The 20742-nt window shown below is 38.3% G+C and overlaps 1 protein-coding gene across 1 annotated transcript in view; it reads left to right on the top strand.

The window, feature by feature from the left end:
• The window catches only part of LOC109831668 (3-oxoacyl-[acyl-carrier-protein] reductase 4-like), a 23080-nt gene continuing 5584 nt past the window's right edge, over positions 3247–20742 (top strand). Inside the window, exons 1-11 of the mRNA XM_020399043.1 lie at positions 3247–3537; positions 4453–4595; positions 10839–10892; positions 12134–12214; positions 12312–12357; positions 12442–12536; positions 12626–12658; positions 14761–14895; positions 14974–15067; positions 15596–15678; positions 15961–16071. Of these exons, the coding sequence (XP_020254632.1) occupies positions 3369–3537; positions 4453–4595; positions 10839–10892; positions 12134–12214; positions 12312–12357; positions 12442–12536; positions 12626–12658; positions 14761–14895; positions 14974–15067; positions 15596–15678; positions 15961–15993 (966 nt within the window). The 5' untranslated portion in view covers positions 3247–3368 and the 3' untranslated portion in view covers positions 15994–16071. The remainder of the gene's footprint in view (positions 3538–4452; positions 4596–10838; positions 10893–12133; positions 12215–12311; positions 12358–12441; positions 12537–12625; positions 12659–14760; positions 14896–14973; positions 15068–15595; positions 15679–15960; positions 16072–20742) is intronic.

Genomic DNA, 20742 nt, shown 5'->3' with positions numbered 1-20742 from the left:
ATTGTAGCTACATCGATAAACATTTTTCTTCTCCTGCATCAATAAGCATTCACTTTGTACTTAGCATTGATGTTCTCTATCTGCTGTTTTACCTCCTTGGCTAGATATTATTTCTGAATTAGATTTTGAATGAATTTTTCCCACATCATTGTTTTGTGACTGACGACATGTGGATCTACACGTAACTAGGAAAACTCCTCTAAATCCTTTTCTTGTTGCCTTTTATATTCTTGTACCTAAAGTTTCATTTCAATGTTGTCGAAAATCATTAACACTCTTTGTTTTAAAAGAAGAATTTCTCTTATATTCCATCTCCTCTATTTTAGGCTCTCCACTAAGCAAGTTACACATATGACTAATCGTATTTTTTATTTTACTCTTCTATACCAGAATAACATCAGCTGGTGTTACATCATTCACAATAGCTCCGAGAATTTCATGAATAATTTCCAAATTTACTTGCATATCATCATCAAAATCAGGGATCTTAGTTGCAACAAGAGGCTTGTACTTCAAGAGTTATCTCGAAGGCAACATGATCTTCCTTTTTTGTTGCAACTAGACCATTGACCTCTTCAGATAGATTTGAAGTCTTTTATGAAAGCTTCACTGTCAATAATAAAAAAGTCTTCTTTTCAGCAACATCCATCTTTGATGGCACCATTTTTGTAAGAGGCATGAGCACAACTCGACATTCGTCTTTTTTAAAGATATAAGCATTGTCTCTGCTCCTATGTGTGGCACCAACATTGAACTGTCATGGCCTACCTAAAATATATGACAAGTATCCATTTCGATCACATAACACAATACCTCATCGACATAGTTGCGGCTGATAGAAAAACATACCTAACATGCCTCGTCGATTTGCACATCATTGCCCTTGCAAATCTAGTCAATCTTGTAGGGAAGTGAGTGTTTCTCTATCTTCATACCTGATTTATACACCAACTGCTGAGAGATAAGATTCTTTCTATTGCCACTGTTAATGATAACATCATAAATCTTTTTGCATCACAGTGCATCTCATGTGGAAGATATTGTGCTATGAAGGTTGTTTTTTTTCTTTATTCCTTCTTCAGTGCTCTTCCAAACTCCAACGTCTTGCTTAGGGTCAAGCTGGGGCTCCTTAATCCTTCCATAACCATAGTTAGAGCGTGAACTTGGATGTCGGTTGAATACACAATAATAGATATGAAGAAAACAAGCTTTCAACAATTCCTTCATTTTCGCCCATGATTAAATTTTTTTGCTTCTACAGACCAGCTCGATCGTCTCATCATGATGAACTTACTGCTTTGTTAGTAGTCACAAATACACGTTTGTTATTAAATAAAAGAAATTGTACGGATATGATCCTAACGTACATGAAACTTGAGAACGAAGGGCTATTTCATTAATTCGAGGGAGTAATTCAAAATATTAAGGGAAAAATGCTTCCAGCCCCCAAAACCCAAGAAAACATGCTCCCCCCTCCCTCCCCAAGACTTTGTCAACGGGTACTTTGCCCCCAAAAATAAAGATTTTGTTCTCTGAGCCCCCAAAACACAAAACCTAAGAGATTAAAATATGTGAAGACCATAATACCCTTCTCTCTCTCTCTTATTTATCATGATGCTACTGAGATGATTGATGGAGATTGTTATTTTATTATTTTTATTTTTTATTATTTTCATTGTTTATGAGGAGAACTAACTGTTTGTATTGAGAGATTGTTAAAGTTATGGGTTAATTGTTAAGGTTACGAGTTAATTATTAAGGTTACGGGTCAATTGTTAAGGTTGTGGATCACTTCTCTCTCTCTCTCTCTCTCTCTCTCTCTCTCTATATATATATAATTATTAATGATACGGGTCAGTTGTTAAGGTTATGGATCGGTTGTTAAGGTTACGGGTTAGTTGTTAAGGTTATGGGTCGATTGTTAAGGTTACGGGTTGGTTGTGAAGGTTACACGTTGGGATATATATGTATATATATTTTGAGTGGAATGAATACTTTGGGTCACTTGGCCTAGTGGTAAAGTTTGGGAGTTTGGACAAGAGGTTAGGGGTACAGCCACAATATTTTTAGTTGTTAAAGTTATACTTTGGTTATTAAGGTTACGGGTCGGTTGTTAAGGTTACGGGTTCGTTGTTAAGGATAAAGGTTGGTTGTGAAGGTTATGCATTGGTTGTGAAGGTTACGGGTTGGTTATTAAGGTTACGAGTTGGTTGTTAAGGTTAACTTCACAACCAAAGTGTAACATTCACAACAAACGCATATCTTTAACAACAAACATGTAACCTACATAACAAACCCATAACCTTAACAAACAACCCGTAACCTTAACAACCAACTCGTAACCTTCACAACCAATGCATAATCTTCACAACGAACCATTATCCTTAATATTCTAAAAATATTGTGGTTGTAGGGGTTTTTGAACCCCTAACCTCTTGTCCAAACTTCCAAACTTTACCACTAGGCCAAGTGACCCAAAGTATTCATTCCACTTAAAATATATATACATATATATCCCAACGTGTAACCTTCACAATCAACCCGTAATCTTAACAACCGATCCATAACCTTAACAACTAACCCGTAACCTTAACAACCGATCCATAACCTTAACAACTGACCCGTATCATTAACAACTGACCCGTAACCTTAATAATTAACCCGTAAACATTAACAATTAACCCGTAACATTGAAAATCTCCCAATATAAACAAAAACAATTAGTTTCCTCATCAACAATGAAAATAATAAAATAGCAATCCCCATCAATCATTTCAGTAACATCATGATAAAGAGAGAGAGAGAGAGAGAGAGAGAGAGAGAAGGAATCCATAACCTTAACAATTGACCCGTAACCTTAACAATTAACTCGTAACCTTAACAATTAACCCGTAACTTTAACAATCTCCCAATATAAACAGTTAGTTCTCCTCATAAATAACAAATATAATAAAATAACAATCCCCATCAATCATCTCAGTAGCATCATGATAAAGAGAGAGAATGGTATTATGCTTTTCACATATTTTAATCTTTTGGGTTTTGTGTTTTGGGGCTAAGAGAACAAAATCTTTATTTTTTGAGGCAAAGTACCCGTTGACAAAGTCTTGAGTGAGCACGTTTTCTTGGGTTTTGGGGGCCGGAAGCATTTTCCCCAAATATTAAAGATATAAGTGGCTAACATCTTAAAAAAAAAAGGAAAAAAGGGCTTTTTTGTTTTTAAGGTAAAAACTGTATATTTCGTCGGTCAACAGAACTTCAAATGTTTGTTTTAAAGCGCGGCGGAGATCTCTACAGTCTCTCTCTGCTTGTTGACGGAGCCTCCAAATCTCCGATCAAATTCTCTCTTTGATCTCTCTCTCTGTCTCATGGCCGCCTCCGTATCCTTCTCCTCATCCTCCGTCTTCAGCCTCAACCCGATACTCTCCGCTGCACCGCGCAGCACCCCACCGCTCCTCAACGCTGTTCCGGTCACCCCCCGCTACCCTCACCTCCGCTCCTCCCTCAGATCTTCCAATGTTCCCCCCACTTTCCCCGGTAACTGATCAATCCCTTTTTCTCTTTTCTCCATTTTCTATATTAAGCTGCGTTTAATCGTGATTTACGAAAATCAGAACATGGGTTTTTTTATATAAAAAAAAAAGGTTTTGCCTTGGTTTACTTTTGGATATAAACGAGATTATATTTTATCTGTGTGCATCTCTTGATTATTTTCTATATTAGGCTGTTTTTTTATCGAGAAATTGAGATATTAGAAAATGGGTAAAAGAAGATTGGATTGGTATACTTGGATAAAATTGAGAGTGTGATTCAACTGTGAGTAACTGCTCCGGTTGTGTTAGTTCTGAGTATCTGCATTGGTCCAAGTCGCTTCCGACAAAAAAATGAGCGGTTGTGCAACTTGTGTTTGATTATTTCTTGTTAAGCTGCCATTTTGTCGAGAAATTGAAAAATTAGAAAATGGGTAACAAGTGTTGGTTGATGTACTTGGATGTAACTGAGGTTGAGATTGGATTTTTAGTTGACTGTGAGTAATTGCTCCATCTCTTATCTCTGTGTTGCACTGTCTGAGTAATTTCTTATGGAAATTAGCACCAATGATGCGAGTTATGTTCGACTATTTTCTCATATATTACAGTTTACGTTATGTTTTTATAATTGTTATAGCATTTAACTTGAAACTTGAACACGATATCAAGTTCCGCACCTGGAGTGCTTTTTCCTTTTAGCTACACACATATCAGGAGATCCGTTTGTTACTTGTGCCACACAATTATACTTATGATGAAAAAATGATCTCTGCTTAAAGTGCAACAATAAATTTTTCTTAACCAATATATATATAGAACATTTCTTTCTAAGTTTATAATAAGAAGCAATAGTCGTACCCAACTTGTATTTTCTGTTAAGCTATCACTATGACATTTTCTGTGCTATACATGATACACACAGGTGTGAGAACTCATGTTGCAGCTGTTGCACAAGCAACAGTTGAGGAAACCCCCAAAGTAGAAGCACCTATTGTAATAATAACAGGAGCTTCCAGAGGTATTGGAAAGGCGATAGGTTTGGCTATGGGTAAAGCTGGTTGCAAGGTCAGTAGGCTTATATGATCTTTCAATATCTACTCTTGTTATTGTATTCTTTAGGGTTCTCAAGAACTAAATGGGTAACCACTAGGAGGATATGTATGATTATGATATCTTCATAAATAGATAATCTGGTTTCGGACTTGCAGTGTTAATCGACTAATTGGCTTTGCTAAAATATCTGTTTCTTTTTCCTATTGAAGATTAGTGTTGAAATAGTAATATGTTTAGGGGCTTATGTGTAAGTTGTAGGGGCCTATATAAGCCCATCTTATCTCATGAATAAGATTAGGGTTTTCATTCTCAATATGGTATCAGAGCCTCCACAAAAAACCTAACCCTACCTACCCCTAGCCGCCGCCCCCCCCCCTCTTCTTCCCCGATCAGCTTCCAACCCCCCCTTGATCTCTGTCCGATCAGACCCTCCTCCCTTCCGCCTCCTGCAGAGCAGCCCCAAACCCACGACCAGAACTCCCCACGGCTCCAGACCCACCTGACCCCCACCCCCTCCTGTCCGCAAACCCCACGACCAGAACCCCAGACCACCCCGACCAGAACCCCACGACCAGAACCCCCTCCTCAACCCTAAACCCTACGACCAGAACCCCCCAGACCCGACCAGACCCCCCTGCTGCCACCTCCAAACCCTTTCCTAGCCGCTGCCACCTCAAGCCCCCCCTGCTGCGCTATGTCGGACCTAGAGTTTGGCATGGGTTCCCTTGACTCAGTCCTCGAACTGATGACAGGAAGAGTTTATATCTCACATCGATGAGATATATAACTGGTTTTGGTTCTTGTTTCCTCTGAGAAACGAGAATTTGTTTGAGATCCTACTCTTGTTGTGTGGCAGAGGTGCTGCCGAAATTTTTACTGCACACAACAAGCGTTGGAAGAGAAGGTGAACAGGCGGTGGGTCTGAAGCCTATTCGATGGAGGAGATCATCAAGAAGTTGAACCCCGCGGAGGTATCAACTTTGATGAAGCTAATGAAGTTGTCGGCTGGTGAGAGTGCGACAAAACCATCGAAGAAGTTGGAGCTTCCGACCATCGATCTGAAGCTTGATGGACCGAATACGTACCTGAGCTGGTCGCGACGGGTGAGATACATCCTTGCAGGGAGGAATCTGGAGGGTTATCTGACAGGAGAGGTGACAGAGCCGGAGGACTCGGAGAGAAGAGATGAGTGGAAGTCCACTCATATGTTGGTGTACATATGGCTTCTCAATTCATTGGTCCCGACGATCGCAGCCACAGTGGATGGCATTGAGAAGGTGAAGGACGTCTGGGAGAAGTTGAGGAGGACATATGACGGAGTCGGGAATAACCTGAGGGTATTCCAGATTAAAGGGGAGGTCGACGCCACAGTCCAGGGAGAGAGGACTGTACAGGAATATGCTACAGAATTGGAGCGTCTGTGGCTGGATTATGATCATTTTTCCCCTCGGGCTAGCTGCAAGGACCCGGGGTGTAAAGAACGGGAGGCCTTTCTACAGGAGAGGACTATGGTGTTTCTCAAGGGATTGACATCAGAGTTCGCTCAGCGAATCGCATTGCTACTAGCTCAGCCGAAGATTCCCACACTTGAGGAGGCTGTCTCTGCTATGATCCAGGAGGAGACTCGCATTCGGCTACAGGCGGGGACATGTGGACTTCCTGTGGTGAAGTCAGCACTGGCAGCCTCTAGCAGATCTAGGGGAGAGACTCGACAGTGCTACAACTGCGGCACGGTGGGTCATCTAAGGCATGCTTGCACCAAGCCACCCAAGGAAGGAGATTCGGGTGGACGTGTACAGTTCGGAGGTCGTGGTCGTGGCCGTGGGGGTCGACGAGGTGAAAGAGGAGCAGGGAATCGGGCGAATATGATGGTAGCAGAGGAAGGGGAAGCAACTGAGATGGTCTTTACTGAGGAGGACCATATGCTCCTGGAGATTCTTCGAAGGAAGCAGAGAGTAGCAGGAGATGGAGACAGAAGAAGTGGAACTGAGGAGACATCCAAAGGCAACTCTGCTACTTATGCTCATCCGATCAAATGTACGGATGACATACATGCTCTTGCTTCTATGTCTCCCAATAGACCATCAGAATGGATTGTCGACTCCGGTGCATCTCGACATGTGACGGGCAACGCTAGTGAGTTCTCGTCATACACTCACCTAGCATCAGCAGATAGCATCCAAACAGCTGATGGTACATTTCAGCCTGTGGTTGGTAAGGGTACTGTTAATTGTACAGGTTCTGTAACTCTGTCCAATGTTTTGCATGCTCCTTCCTTTCCAGTAAATCTTTTGTCCATTAGTGCTATTATCCTCCAACTAAAATGTATCGTTTCTTTTGATATTCCCAAGGTGATCTTCCAGGAGAAAGGGACAGGACGGAGACTTGGGACTGGCACGTGGAGTAATGGACTGTGGTACTTGGATCGTGAGGGACTGGACTCAGCTTTGGTGTCAATGGTAGAGAAAGCAGGAGTAGGATCTGAAATGAGTGCCGAGAGTGAATTGATGCTTCATCACCAGCGCTTGGGACACTCATCCTTTGGTACTTTAAGTAGATTGTATCCATCTTTATTTGAGAAAGCAAATAAAGAGAAACTTGTGTGTGATGCATGTAAGTTGGGAAAGCTTACTAGAAGCTCTTATGTTAGTTCTGATCATAGGAGTTCTCATGCATTTGATCTGATACATTCAGATGTTTGGGGGCCTTGTTCCACAAGTTCTATGAACGGATACAAGTATTTTGTTACATTCATTGATTGCTTCTCTCGCGTTACTTGGTTATACCTGATGAAGAATAAGAGTGAAGTGTTTGGCTGCTTTCAAAACTTTCATAGGAATGTTCAGACCCAATATGGAGCAGTGGTGAAGGTATTGAGATCTGATAATGGGACAGAGTACACCAACAAAGTGTTTGGAGAATACTTGTCATCTCATGGAATACAACACCAGACTACGTGTCCATACACACCAGCTCAGAATGGGGTAGCAGAAAGGAAGAACAGACATCTCTTAGAGGTTGCTAGAAGTATGATGATCTCCATGAATGTCCCAGAAACATTGTGGGGGCAAGCAGTGTTGACTGCAGCGGCGCTGATCAACAGAATGCCCTCGAGAGTACTGGATTGGAAGTCTCCGTGTGAGACATTGAAAGGAGATAATGGTGGGATTCTTCCACTGAAGGTATTTGGCTGTGTGTGTTTTGTGAAGGATAACAGACCATCCGTCGGGAAGCTTGCCCCTAGAGCGGTGAAGTGTATTTTTGTGGGATATTCTGCTACTCAAAAGGGATATGTTTGCTGGAGCCCGGTGGAGAAAAGGCTGTTCGTAAGCATGGATGTGTACTTTCGTGAATTTGAGCCATATTACACACAGAAGGTACCCTCATCCGTTGGTGACTCGCCCAATACTGGAAGTATGAGGCGAGAAGGGGAGAATGGTGAGAGGCAGATGAATAATGTAGAGAATAATATAGAGAAATCGATTTCTCTAACGATTCCTTGGGAAGGAGAATTGGTTGAGGAGGAGCAGGAGAATAAAGAAGAAGAAGATAAGGAGACAAGAGGTGTTAGGCCCACGGCTCAGGGGGAGCTACTTACCTATAGTAGGAAGGGGAAGCAACTTGCGGAAACAGTACCTACAGTGCCACTAGTGCCAAGTCCCTTATCAACGCCTGTCCCGACTCCTGAGACACCTACACCACCATCAGATTCCTTCCAAGGTGATATCAATCCTCCCCTTACTCCTCCCACACCAGTATCAGTACGGAGGACTACTCGCAGCAATGCGGGACATCCTCCCGATAGATATGGTTGGGATCTTGCCCAATTTATATCATATTCTAATATCCACCCATTCATTGCATCATTGGATTCTGTTACTGTACCTAACAATTGGCAGGTTGCTAAGAAGGATCCAAAGTGGAAAGCAGCTATGCATGAGGAGCTAGGAGCTCTTGAGAAAAACCGCACTTGGGAGCTAGTAAAATTACCAGAAGGGAAGAGAGCAGTTGGGTGCAAGTGGGTCTTCACTGTGAAGCAGAATCCAGATGGACAAGTTGAGCGCTACAAGGCTCGTCTGGTGGCAAAAGGGTATAGTCAGACATATGGCATCGATTATGATGAGACTTTTGCACCGGTGGCGAAGATGAGCACTGTTCGGACCTTAATCTCTCTGGCAATAAATGGTGGATGGAAGTTACACCAACTAGATGTGAAGAATGCATTTCTTCATGGAGATCTAGTGGAGGAGGTATACATGGAGATACCACCAGGATTTGGTACAGATCAGACAGTGGGAAAGGTCTGCAGATTGAAGAAGTCTCTCTATGGTCTGAAGCAATCTCCCCGTGCTTGGTTCGACAGATTCAGAAGGGCTATGATTGGTATGGGGTACCAGCAGATCAACGCCGATCATACCGTATTCTTTCGACGAAGTGGAGGCCACATTACCATGCTGGCGGTATATGTGGATGATATGATTATTACAGGAGATGATGAGAAGGAGATTGCCCAACTCAAAGTAAGACTGGGTAAGGAATTCGAGGTGAAAGATCTTAGTTTGCTTCGATACTTTCTTGGAATAGAGATAGCTCGAGGAGCGGAGGGAATCGTCCTATCCCAGAGAAAGTATGCACTGGATCTTCTCAAAGAGACAGGGATGTTAGGGTGCAAACCTGCAACTACACCGATCGACCAGAAGTTCAAACTAGGTGCTGAGGCCGGAGAACCAGTTGATCGTGACAGATACCAGAGGCTGGTGGGAAGATTGATCTATTTGAGTCACACACGTCCTGATATCTCTTTTGCAGTGAGCGTGGTGAGTCGCTACATGCACGATCCGAGGAAGGGTCATATGGACGCTGTGTACCAGATTCTGAGATATTTAAAGAGTGCCCCCGGGAAGGGACTGATATTCAGGAAGAATGGACATGTGAACATCGAGGGTTATTGCGACTCTGATTGGGCTAGCTGTGCTGATGACAGGAGATCCACCTCAGGATATTGTATCTTTGTAGGAGGTAACTTGGTCTCGTGGAAGAGCAAGAAGCAATCGGTGGTAGCGAGATCAACAGCTGAAGCAGAATATAGAGCCATGGCCTTAGGAGTTACAGAGTTATTGTGGTTAAAGAGTATGTTGGTGGAGCTGAAGCTGGATCAAGGAGCCAAGATGAAGCTGTGGTGTGATAACAAGTCAGCCATCAGTATCGCCAACAACCCAGTGCAGCATGATAGAACCAAACACATCGAGATCGATAGGTTCTTCATCAAAGAGAAGTTGGACAATGGACTACTGGAGTTAAGTCATGTTCCAACTAAGGATCAGGCAGCAGATTGTCTGACTAAGGGGCTTAGCTCAGTAGATATGATTAGAGGATGTGACAAGATGGGCTTAGTGGATATCTTTCGCCCATCTTGAGGAGGAGTGTTGAAATAGTAATATGTTTAGGGGCTTATGTGTAAGTTGTAGGGGCCTATATAAGCCCATCTTATCTCATGAATAAGATTAGGGTTTTCATTCTCAATAATTAGTATATTATTTTTGTTATTCAAATTTATCATAATTCCGAGACAGTTATTTTTTACTTTTTTATTTTTAGGAAGACACAAAATAGTAAAGTACAAAATCACAGTATAAAGGCGAAAAAGTACAAATCAATGCAGGTTTTTGTTAAGACACCACAAAGAAATTGAACCGAGTAACAGTTATGAGAGATCATGCGTGTAAGGGCAGTTGGTTTTTATTTTTCTTAATAAGGAGGGGCTTGAAAATTTCAATATAAAGGACATAATGAAATTGAATTAGATAATACTTTTAGGGACAAAGTGAAAATGCTTTGCTGCCGTGTTTAGCTATTAGTATGTATAACCCTTAATAAGGATTCCAATTGAATTAAGATCTGAACTTATTTTCTGATTTTAGTAGTCAAGCTTACAGTATTCACCATTAGGAAACTAAATGGGAAATAGTGGCAATATCTTGTTAGTTTAAGATAAACATTAATTAGAAAGGAGCTATGATATGATCGATCTAGAGCTTATAGTAAGATCCTTTAACAAGTAGTTTCTCTACGCTTCTTTGTTTTTATTGCTTCAGCTATCAGTTCTGCCTCCTGCATTCTTAGTGTTTTTTACGTTATCTCCTATGCATCTAACATGACGGATCTTGTCAACCTGATTCAGTGTGTACTACAAGTGCATCTGTTGTATAACTTTACATAAAACCAAATGCTGATCGTTTTCTAATTCTATAACAGGTCCTTGTTAACTATGCAAGGTCATCAAAGGAGGCTGAAGAAGTTGCAGAAGATGTGAGCATGATGGTCCTTCTTAGATGATTTCCTTGATTCGTTTTGAAAACTAATTTATCTAACACGTTAATAATATCATAGTTCATATTACATGCTGTAATCTCTGATGATTAAAGTGATCTTGCATGTGAGAACATGCTATCAAGCTGTCCCTTTATGAAATTCCTAAGCTCAACTTCATAAACTTCATGCATATTTCTATAGTATACCGGTGCAGCTTCCACTCGAGGAACCCAATATGGAATCAATAATTTACTTTAGTTCCATCAGCACTAACTGAAAAATCTATAACTTGTAGCTGACTCCATCATTGCAACTCATGCCTTAGTTCATTGGTGAGCAAGTTACAAAAACCCTGAATGAACTGTTTAAGAACTAATAGTGGATCAATGGACCATTGGGATGAAGGCTAATCAGTTAGTTATGCTTGCAGCTATTTTTCAGTCATCCTACTGTCAAATAGTTTTATTAGTAAATAATGCAGTGAGTTACTCGGGTATTCTTTTCCTGACTAATGGCAATGTCTTTCCTAGTAAATGATCTTTTCTTTTCTTTTAAATACTGGGAGGCTTTCTCTGGCTGCATGACTTTTTACAAAATTACTATTAAACTTGGGACATTTGTTTTTGACCGTGCTATCAAACCCAAAAAATATGAAGGTTAATTTAATATTAAGGGAAAAAACTGTATCCATCAAATAAACCATTTCTAGTCAATTAGATATACATTGTTATTCTATAAACTTAACTTGGAAGGTGCCCTAAATCATGTTTACAGATCATTTAAATAAGCAGTACTATGCTGATTGCAATATTTCGATAATTATTTTAAAGAACTGATAAGTGAATTTACATGGAATTTCATTACTCTTAAGGAAAATAGTTGAAAGTCAAAGTTCATCGATCTAAGCTCAGTTTCATAGCATTACAATGACAGTATGGTGTATGAAAGAGGTAAAGTTTCTCTAAATCTGGCTTGTGATACTAAATAGGTGGTTAGGGAATTTGACCTTGCCGTGAGATTCTTGTCAATATAAGCTTTGCTATTTTGGTCCTACTTGAGACAAATGGCTTTGTTGTAGATTGCATATAGCTTAAGTAACTACTTTGTTTTTATCCTTTTAGATTGTTCTTTATACTGATTATGTGTTTCATCTATGGTTATGCCACGTTACGCACCTAGCTTGAGCCTCAACATTTAAAATGTTAACATATTAAAATCTTCAAGATTTTTGGTCACAGATTGAGGCCTCTGGTGGTCAAGCCCTTACCTTTGGCGGAGATGTTTCAAAAGAAGATGATGTGGAATCAATGTTTAAAACTGTGGGTATACAGCAGTGCAGTGCTGAGAGTTCCTATAGTAAAAGTTGCATTTTTATTACATAATTGAAACTCACAATACAAAATACGATATTTGCAGGCAGTTGATGCATGGGGATCAGTTGATGTTTTAATCAACAATGCAGGTAGTTGGTGATATATTTGGATCTGTTTTACACTTCTACTACGCTTCTATTTATTTCTATAATCCAAAGTATTGGTGATTCCAGGCATTACTCGAGATACTTTACTCATGAGAATGAAGAAATCTCAATGGCAGGAAGTGATTGACCTGAATCTTACAGGCGTTTTCCTTTGTACACAGGTGAACCTTTAATTGATTTGAGACTGCTGTTTCATTATGTTCACAGCTGCACCCATTGGTTCTCTTACTGGTGGCCTATTCTTTTGCAGGCTGCAGCAAAGATAATGATGAAAAAGAAAAAGGTGGGTATATAACTTTTTTTCAATAGAAAAATTCCTCAATGACCCAAAATATGGGACAATAGGGGGGACAAGTGAGGTGTCCCCCTCCTATTGGATAATGAGTTAGCCATCATTAATGATGGCCAACTCATTATCCAATAGGAGGGGGACACCTCACTTGTCCCCCCTATTGGTCCTATATTTTGGGTCCCTGTAGCAAAGTTCTTTTCAATACTATCTTTTCACCTTTGAAGTTTACTTTTTCATGCCACTGACATATAAACAATTGGACTCGGTGAGCAATAGCTGAGCCAGAAAATTTTGTAAGTGTGGACAGTACCTAGCTGATTAAAATGCATGATTCAGAAGCAAAGAGAGCAAATCTTTACTGAGAAAGCAACAACTAAGAACAATTTTTCAAAACCGGCTGATTTTTTTTCTTTCAAAATCGACTGTTTTTTTTTTATTTATCAAAATCGTTAACCTGCTAATCACAAAACCGGGTCGATTTTGATAAATAAAAAAAACGGTCGATTTTGAAAAAAAAAAAAATTCGGTCGGTTTTGAAAAATTGTTCCAACAACTAATATCGGCAAAGAAATAATGAATTTCAGTAAAAATAAATTTTGGTGAAGTTGATAGAGTAATGGTCCAACAAAGAAAGTCTATTTGGTTTGCATACAGAAGAGCACTGCGAACCTAAGCACAAAATAATAATAATAATAATAATAATAATAATAAATGACAAGCTAAACATGATCTATTGCTTCAAAATAAGATATTTAGAGAATTGCTAATGAGGAGTTTTCAATATATGTTTTAAACGATTTAGTATGTTCGAATGTGGATAGTCTACGCCCAAAAGGGCATCTAAATAGCAAGTGTTTGTTCCTAGCCAGATAAAGGCAAGAGTTCTGTTATTAGTCTGTATTATTTCCCTAACATTTCTATTCTAAAAACAATGGAAGATATTTCCTGATATGATAGCATATGATCTTATGAGAGTTCTGATTAGAATTAAGGATAAAATATAAGAGCCAATAAACCACGGGTACCATCTATTCTGAATAAACGGAAAAATCTTATTACAAACTCTCTAAAATAAGAATCTCATTCACGTATTACAAGCTGAAATTTCCCAGTCTTCAACTTTGAAGTTTCAATCATGCGATGAAGAAAAAAGACGCATGAAAGAAGTAAAGTTATGACTCTGGTATTAGTATGTTCCTTTTACCAAGGAAAAGCAAAACAAAACTAACAATGTCCAGAACTTATTAGACACTATAGCTACTAGTTCTCCTTTTATTCTTCTTCACAAAAAACAAAAATTAGAGGTTCTCGTTCAATTGTCGTTTATTTATATGGAGAAAGAAATGTCATTATTTTCTCTTGTAAGGGTGAAAGGCAGAGGTTATAGATGGGAGGGGGTTGCAATGCACTTATAGCTAATCTTTTTGAGAAGAAAAGAATGAGTGATATATGGCAAATATTACATGATTGATGTGGTTATTCACGCCGATAAAAGATTCTAGTGGGTGCCTTGCAACATAAGAAGGTGAATTAACCAAAGCAGAACAATAACTTAAGGAGCACAGCAGTTAACCAAACCTGGAGGGGATAACAAGTTGTTAAAATATTTCTTTTGTACCCCGTTGAGGGACAAAGTAAAACTTTCCCATTTTAAGTATGAGCAATTGGCATACTTGCCGACGTTTTCCTCTACCTTTGTTGATGAATTAGAGAGCATTGCAATTACAATTGGTGTCTGCTTTTTGTTTACAAATAGATTTTCCATGTCAATTAAAGATGGCTTTTTCCCTATGTCTGATCAGTTTTGACTTTTGAGTGAACAAAAAGAATATTTAAAAACGTATTAAAGCAGAATAAGCTATTAACTATTCTAACAGTTTCAAAAGTTCTTTTTACTCTAAACTTATCAGAAAAATGTTTGCTTTCGATAAAAGTAGTATTAGGTAAATTTTCACTTATTCCTGTAACTTACATCTAGTGTAGTTGAAATATGTGCATATATCAAAGAAACAATACAGTGGGAAATTTCGTCGTATCAACTTCACCTTTTACTTCTTAATCTTTTCTTATCAGTTGATTGTTGTTTGTTCCAGGGTAGGATTGTCAATATAGCATCTGTTGTCGGTCTTATTGGAAATGTTGGTCAAGCCAACTATAGTGCTGCAAAGGCAGGAGTGATTGGTTTGACCAAAACCGTTGCAAGGGAATATGCAAGCAGAAATATTACGGTGATTGTCCTGATTTAATAATTTATTTAGTTAAAAAATAAACTTATATCTGAGGTAATAAGTAAAACGCCAACTCAGGTGAATGCTATTGCCCCTGGGTTTATTGCATCTGATATGACTGCGAAACTTGGAGAAGATATAGAGAAGAAATTCTTACAGAGTATCCCGTTAGGTAAGTATTTGGTTATTGTGCTTAAAACCAACTACATGCATCATTATTCACTTACAGGGCGTACTGGTAGCATTATCTGCCGAAAATTCATTCAACAAAAATCAAAGTCTAATTTAGATTATGGCCAAATTACTGAAGGGTTATAATTAGCTGAAACTCGCTTTTTATTAGAGAAAAATACCATGAACTTTTGAAACTGCAGAAAAATATGATGCACTATTGAAAGTTGTTGCGAACAGCGTTATGGTATTTTTTGTACAGTTTTTAGAATTCATGGTAGTTTTCACGAATAAAAAAAATATTTCTGATAGTTGTGCATTTTTTATTAACCCAATCGATGGGAGTTCTTGAACTGAGATATTGCATTCAAAAGATTTTCTTTTAGACTTAATTAATATATTTCTGCATTAGCTATTTTAGTAAAATTGCCTGCTACAACCCTTGTAAAAATAGTTATTTTCTTGTAGTACATTATCATTAACCATCGAAAACTTTTAAGTATTCTTATTTACATAATGCCTTTTTCAGGGAGGTTCGGTAAACCTGAAGAAGTTGCTGGTTTAGTGGAATTTTTGTCCCTCAATCCTGCTGCCAGTTACATTACAGGACAGGTAACTTTAGCCTTTGATCAATTGGTTAATTTCACAAAACTGCGCAAAACTTTCCACTAAACCCCAAAACTTTTCCCACCCAAAACCCGAAACCCCCAACACAAAGTGTTTTGTGGGAGAAGTTCAGAATAAACATAATTCAGAGGGGTTTTGAGGGAAGAGTTCTGTGGGTTTATGGGAATTAAACAGAGTGCAAGGGGGTTTTTGTGGAAATTTACACTTAACCATCTACCTTCTTGCCTTCAAAGTTGAAATATTGACATGTTTCTAAATAATCTGCAGGTGCTTACTATTGATGGTGGGATGGTGATGTAGGAGGCATACCGATTTTCTTACAGGAGATATATACCGGAACTGAAAGAATTACGCATGCAAATGATTTGATTCGGCTCTTCTCACTGATAGAAAACGGCTTATTCCAGACGGAAAATTCCGTCTGGAATAACTTAAATTCCGTCTAGAAAAATTATTCCAGACGGAATTCCGTCTGGATTACGAGTCCAATTTGTTTCCGTCTAGAATAAGTTATTCTAGACGGAAATTCCGTCTGCATTGTATTCCAGACGGAATTTTTTAGACGGAAAAAAAAACCGTCAGTAATTCTTTCCAGACGGAATGTTTCTGCCTGTAATAATTATTACAGACGGAATTTTTCGTCTGGAATTTACCGTCTGTAATAATTAATACAGACGGAATTTTCCGTCTCTGATACGTAATATCGCAGACGGAAAATTCCGTCTGGATTATTTAAAGCAGACGGAATATACCGTCTGGGATATTGGAAAACCCAGACGGAAAATTCCGTCTGGATTAATTATCACAGACGGAATTTTTTTCCGTCTGTGATAATCTATCCAGACGGAATTTTTCGTCTGGGTTTTCCAATATCAACCCAGACTTTTTTACATCCCAGATGGATATTTCCGTCTGGGATGTAAAAAATCCGTCTGTGATATATGAATATTACCCAGATTCTGACATATACACCTGTAAATCACACAAATTTCACAATTTTGCTGTAAATCACACAAATTCTCACACAAATACACCTGTACATCACACATATATACCCAGATTCTCACATATATACCTGTAAATCACACAAATTTCACATATATACCAGTTTACACATATATAATCACAATAACAAACACATATATAATCAACAACAAAAATCACAACAAAATCACACATATAATCCAATAAAAATCACAATACATATGTAGCACATAATCACAATAAAAATCACTTAAATTTGTAGCACAACTCAATCGGATCACTGTTTGTTTTGGTCTCAACACAAAGAAAGTTTTGATTTAAAAATTCGACAACGATTTACAAACCGATATCCAAGTCCACGAGCATTTTTTCTCTAGAGATGCTCAAAGAAACACATGCACCTGCAAGATAAAAAAGAAAGTGGCATTATTTTTAAGCAAATAGAGATCTAAAGGGATGCTATGAAAGTTACACATTCAATGAAAATGGAGTAGAAATCTTGAAGAAAAGTTATTTAATGGCATTTTAGTAATATTCTTAAGACCATATAATTGAGTTTTAGGGTTACACAGGCCTATAAACAACCCTGTTGACTATCATACATGCCCTCCTCCAATGTGTTTTATTGTGAAGGATGTGCTTTGAAAATTTAAGAAATCCCTATACAATTGATCTTGGGTAGAGCTCGATTAGATCTTTGGTATTTGAAGATGATAAAATAAGTTCTAGGAAAGAACCCCCTACCTACTTCAAGTGCGTGAATAACCTGAGTTGTGTGGTCATCTGAAAGCAATGTGGTGAATTTTTGACACATTGGCTAAATTAAGAATATTCACGAGGCTAACAACTTCATATTTCAGTTCAAGACCTCAGAGCGTTGGGCGATGAACACAATATGTTGATGCAAATGCAACAAAACACGCCAAAAACACAAGAAATATTTACAAGTAATTATCCTCGTCTGGAGTCCAATGGCCAAGGATGAGAGCTCTTAGATCAATGCAAAACAAGAAGGTTTGAAGTACTTTGGACATAATAAGCGAAACTTAACATATAATACGTAGAGCATATAATTATCCATGTTTTACTCAGCCTTGGATAATCAAAGAGAACTTATGGGCATATGGGTGGGGGGGGATAGAGATCCTCTACATTCTTGATTGTAAAGATTCTCTACAACTCACCAATCAAAACTCTTCACTTAGTGGACCCCATGAATAATATTTATTATCTACATAATATAAAAATATTTTTAATTGTAGGACCTGTGAGATAAGCCAATAGTATTAGCTCACCTAACTAAACATAGTATGCATTCTCTACATTCAAGATCGTAGAGAATTCAGGCCAGAAAAGAAAAGAAAGAAAAAAGAAAAATAGGCTGCAGCTAGCTAATACCCAGGTCAACGTGCTATATTTATATATATATATAATATATATATATATATATATATATATATATATATATATATAATATATACTTATATATATATGATATATATCACTGGTTTTAGCTCTCACAGTTACACGGGTCGAATTAATTGTTCCGTGTAGGGTGAAGTGCTACCCTTTAAAAATTATTAACACGCTTAAATCTAATTAATTAGGTAAAAAAAAACCAAGAATAGAGCAGATTTAGCTGTCTAAATTAACAAAGCTTGAGTAATTCTATTAAAAATCACAAAAAATGTATAAGAGGGCAAGGAAACCTGTGAAGTATTCAACTTATATTACAAAGGTATATCATAAGCGCATGCTTATCTATATATGCTTTAAATCTATACATGCTTAAATCTCCCTTTGCATGCAAATTCATCAGCTAAAACATTCACTTGTCAACTATTGCATGCATATGTTATCCTATGCCAACACATTTGTTTATATTTCTGTCTCACAGCAGTGAACTCTTTGAGGATCCTAATCATATCTATATATATATATATATATTAATCTATATATATATATATATATATATAATATATATATATATATATATATATATATATATATATATATATGTATAATATATATGTATGTATAATATTATATATATATCTGCATCGATTCCAACTAAAGCATCCTATGCGTATGGCTTCTAACTGGCAACAATTTTCTAGTGAGTCATGCATGGAGCTTTTTTTGGGTTGATAAGACTAAATATCCAAAATTGACATCAATTTGTCTCTACATACACATACACACAATACAATTAACCTACATTACCTCATAAAAGAATCAAGAGTCCATCATCGTCAAGTTTCCCTCTCTGCAGCCACATAACTCGCTCTGCGAGCTAAGTCCAGACAGCCTGAAAATTAAATAGATTTACATTTAGAGCAACTAAATTTTACAATATAGACATATATTAATTACCTCGTGGGCGCCAGCGTCTATAATTCTTTGGTGGCAAAACTTCTCCAATAATTCAGCTTTTTAAATCTTCCCCTGGACAAGCAATAAAACGATGTGTCTAAAAACATCGTCGTAGTAGGGGATGGAGAAAAATCTGAACACGATAGCCGTTATATTTTCTGCATGAGTAATGTAGGGCTCGATCTAAACCTGCGCAGATAACGGTTGACAGGCGCATAATTGTAGAAGTCGGTTGTGAGTTCTGTTGATGATGTATCGCAGTCGAGGTTGTCGAGGAACATGCCGGTGAGGATTTGTCTGGAGGTACAGTGGACCGCTGAGCTCTAAACCCCCATCAATGGGTATCTAACGCCGGTTATTATACCTCCATCACATTTCATGCAATGGCATTCTGTTCGCTCTCTTGACAAAACATGAGGGTCATTCATCACTTCTTGTGTACCACGTAGTCTATCCTTCGACGCGGCAATCAATATCTCCAAATTCACATCAGAAAATAGATATATATTGAATTGCAAATAATTGATTTTCAAGTTAAGAAACCAAAAGTTAGAACTCCTAATTAACTGAAATTACAACAACCGTAATAGTTAATTAATTTATGATTTGTTGAAAAATAATTAGCACAACACCATGTTCTTTAATCTTCTTCTCATCTTTAATGTATGAGGAAATGTGCCGTAAGCTACTGTTGCTTCAAGTAAACTCGGCATATCGCTTCCCTAACAAAATATAATTAGGAGAAATGTCGACGGAGGTTTGGCCAAATTGAAGGTTGGTTCATCATAGTGAATACATCAACTTTAAATATTATACCGTGTCTCGACCATCTATCTATACTCAAAGGTTGGCGAAACGAAATCGATGCCAAAGTGGTGTCAGCTTAGCGCTGCTAAATGTCGGAGTTCGTCGACCCTCTAGATTATCCTACAAAAATTACGGCGGTGTTAAAAATAAATGTATTACAATATGCTCATTAAAAAATCCCTGATTCTGTACTCATACCTGTGCGGACAATTCGTAATCCCACATAAAAAAGTAAGAGCGCGTGAAATGATCGAGAATCCACCGTCAGCTCATCGGAGATTTAGAATTCTCTGTGCCAGTCTGGGGTATATTATCCATATGTTGATATCTTCAGCTCATGTCGCCACTGTTTGAAGCACAGCCTCTAAACTTTGATATTGAAACATAGTGACACGCCGTAGGGTAAGTCTCAGACAATAGGTTTCTACAATTTTGCAATAGTAAAAATATAAGATATCTAATCATTTTGTAAACGTATTCTATATCAAAAAAAATTAAAGAAGTATATGAAGATAACCATCACTCTCTCGCATCTATTCCGCTGCGTATGGCGGACCAATGAACCCTTGAATTGGAAGTACGGGTTTATGATCTTGACCCCGCCGTACTAAAAAAACGCCGATGTATAGTTATTAAATTTTTTGGACCCACGGGCCGGGAATCGGCAAGTTATCAACCACTGTAAGAATTCCCCGCAAGCCTCTCGGTGCCCTGTTGGAATCAGCTTGCTTCCCCCACGTCCTTCCCGTCCATTGCATCTCGCCCCTTTGCTCCTACATTGACAGGTAGAAGTTACGTGATGAAAGGCGAAATACTAATGGCTCAAATTATTTACCTGTACCACTCGCGCACTTCTCTAATCCTTGCTTCATTGCAATTTGTTCT

This window comes from Asparagus officinalis, chromosome 2 (assembly GCF_001876935.1).
Source record: "Asparagus officinalis chromosome 2, Aspof.V1, whole genome shotgun sequence".
Classification (NCBI taxonomy): domain Eukaryota; kingdom Viridiplantae; phylum Streptophyta; class Magnoliopsida; order Asparagales; family Asparagaceae; genus Asparagus; species Asparagus officinalis.
This window is presented reverse-complemented; position numbering and strand designations above follow the sequence as displayed.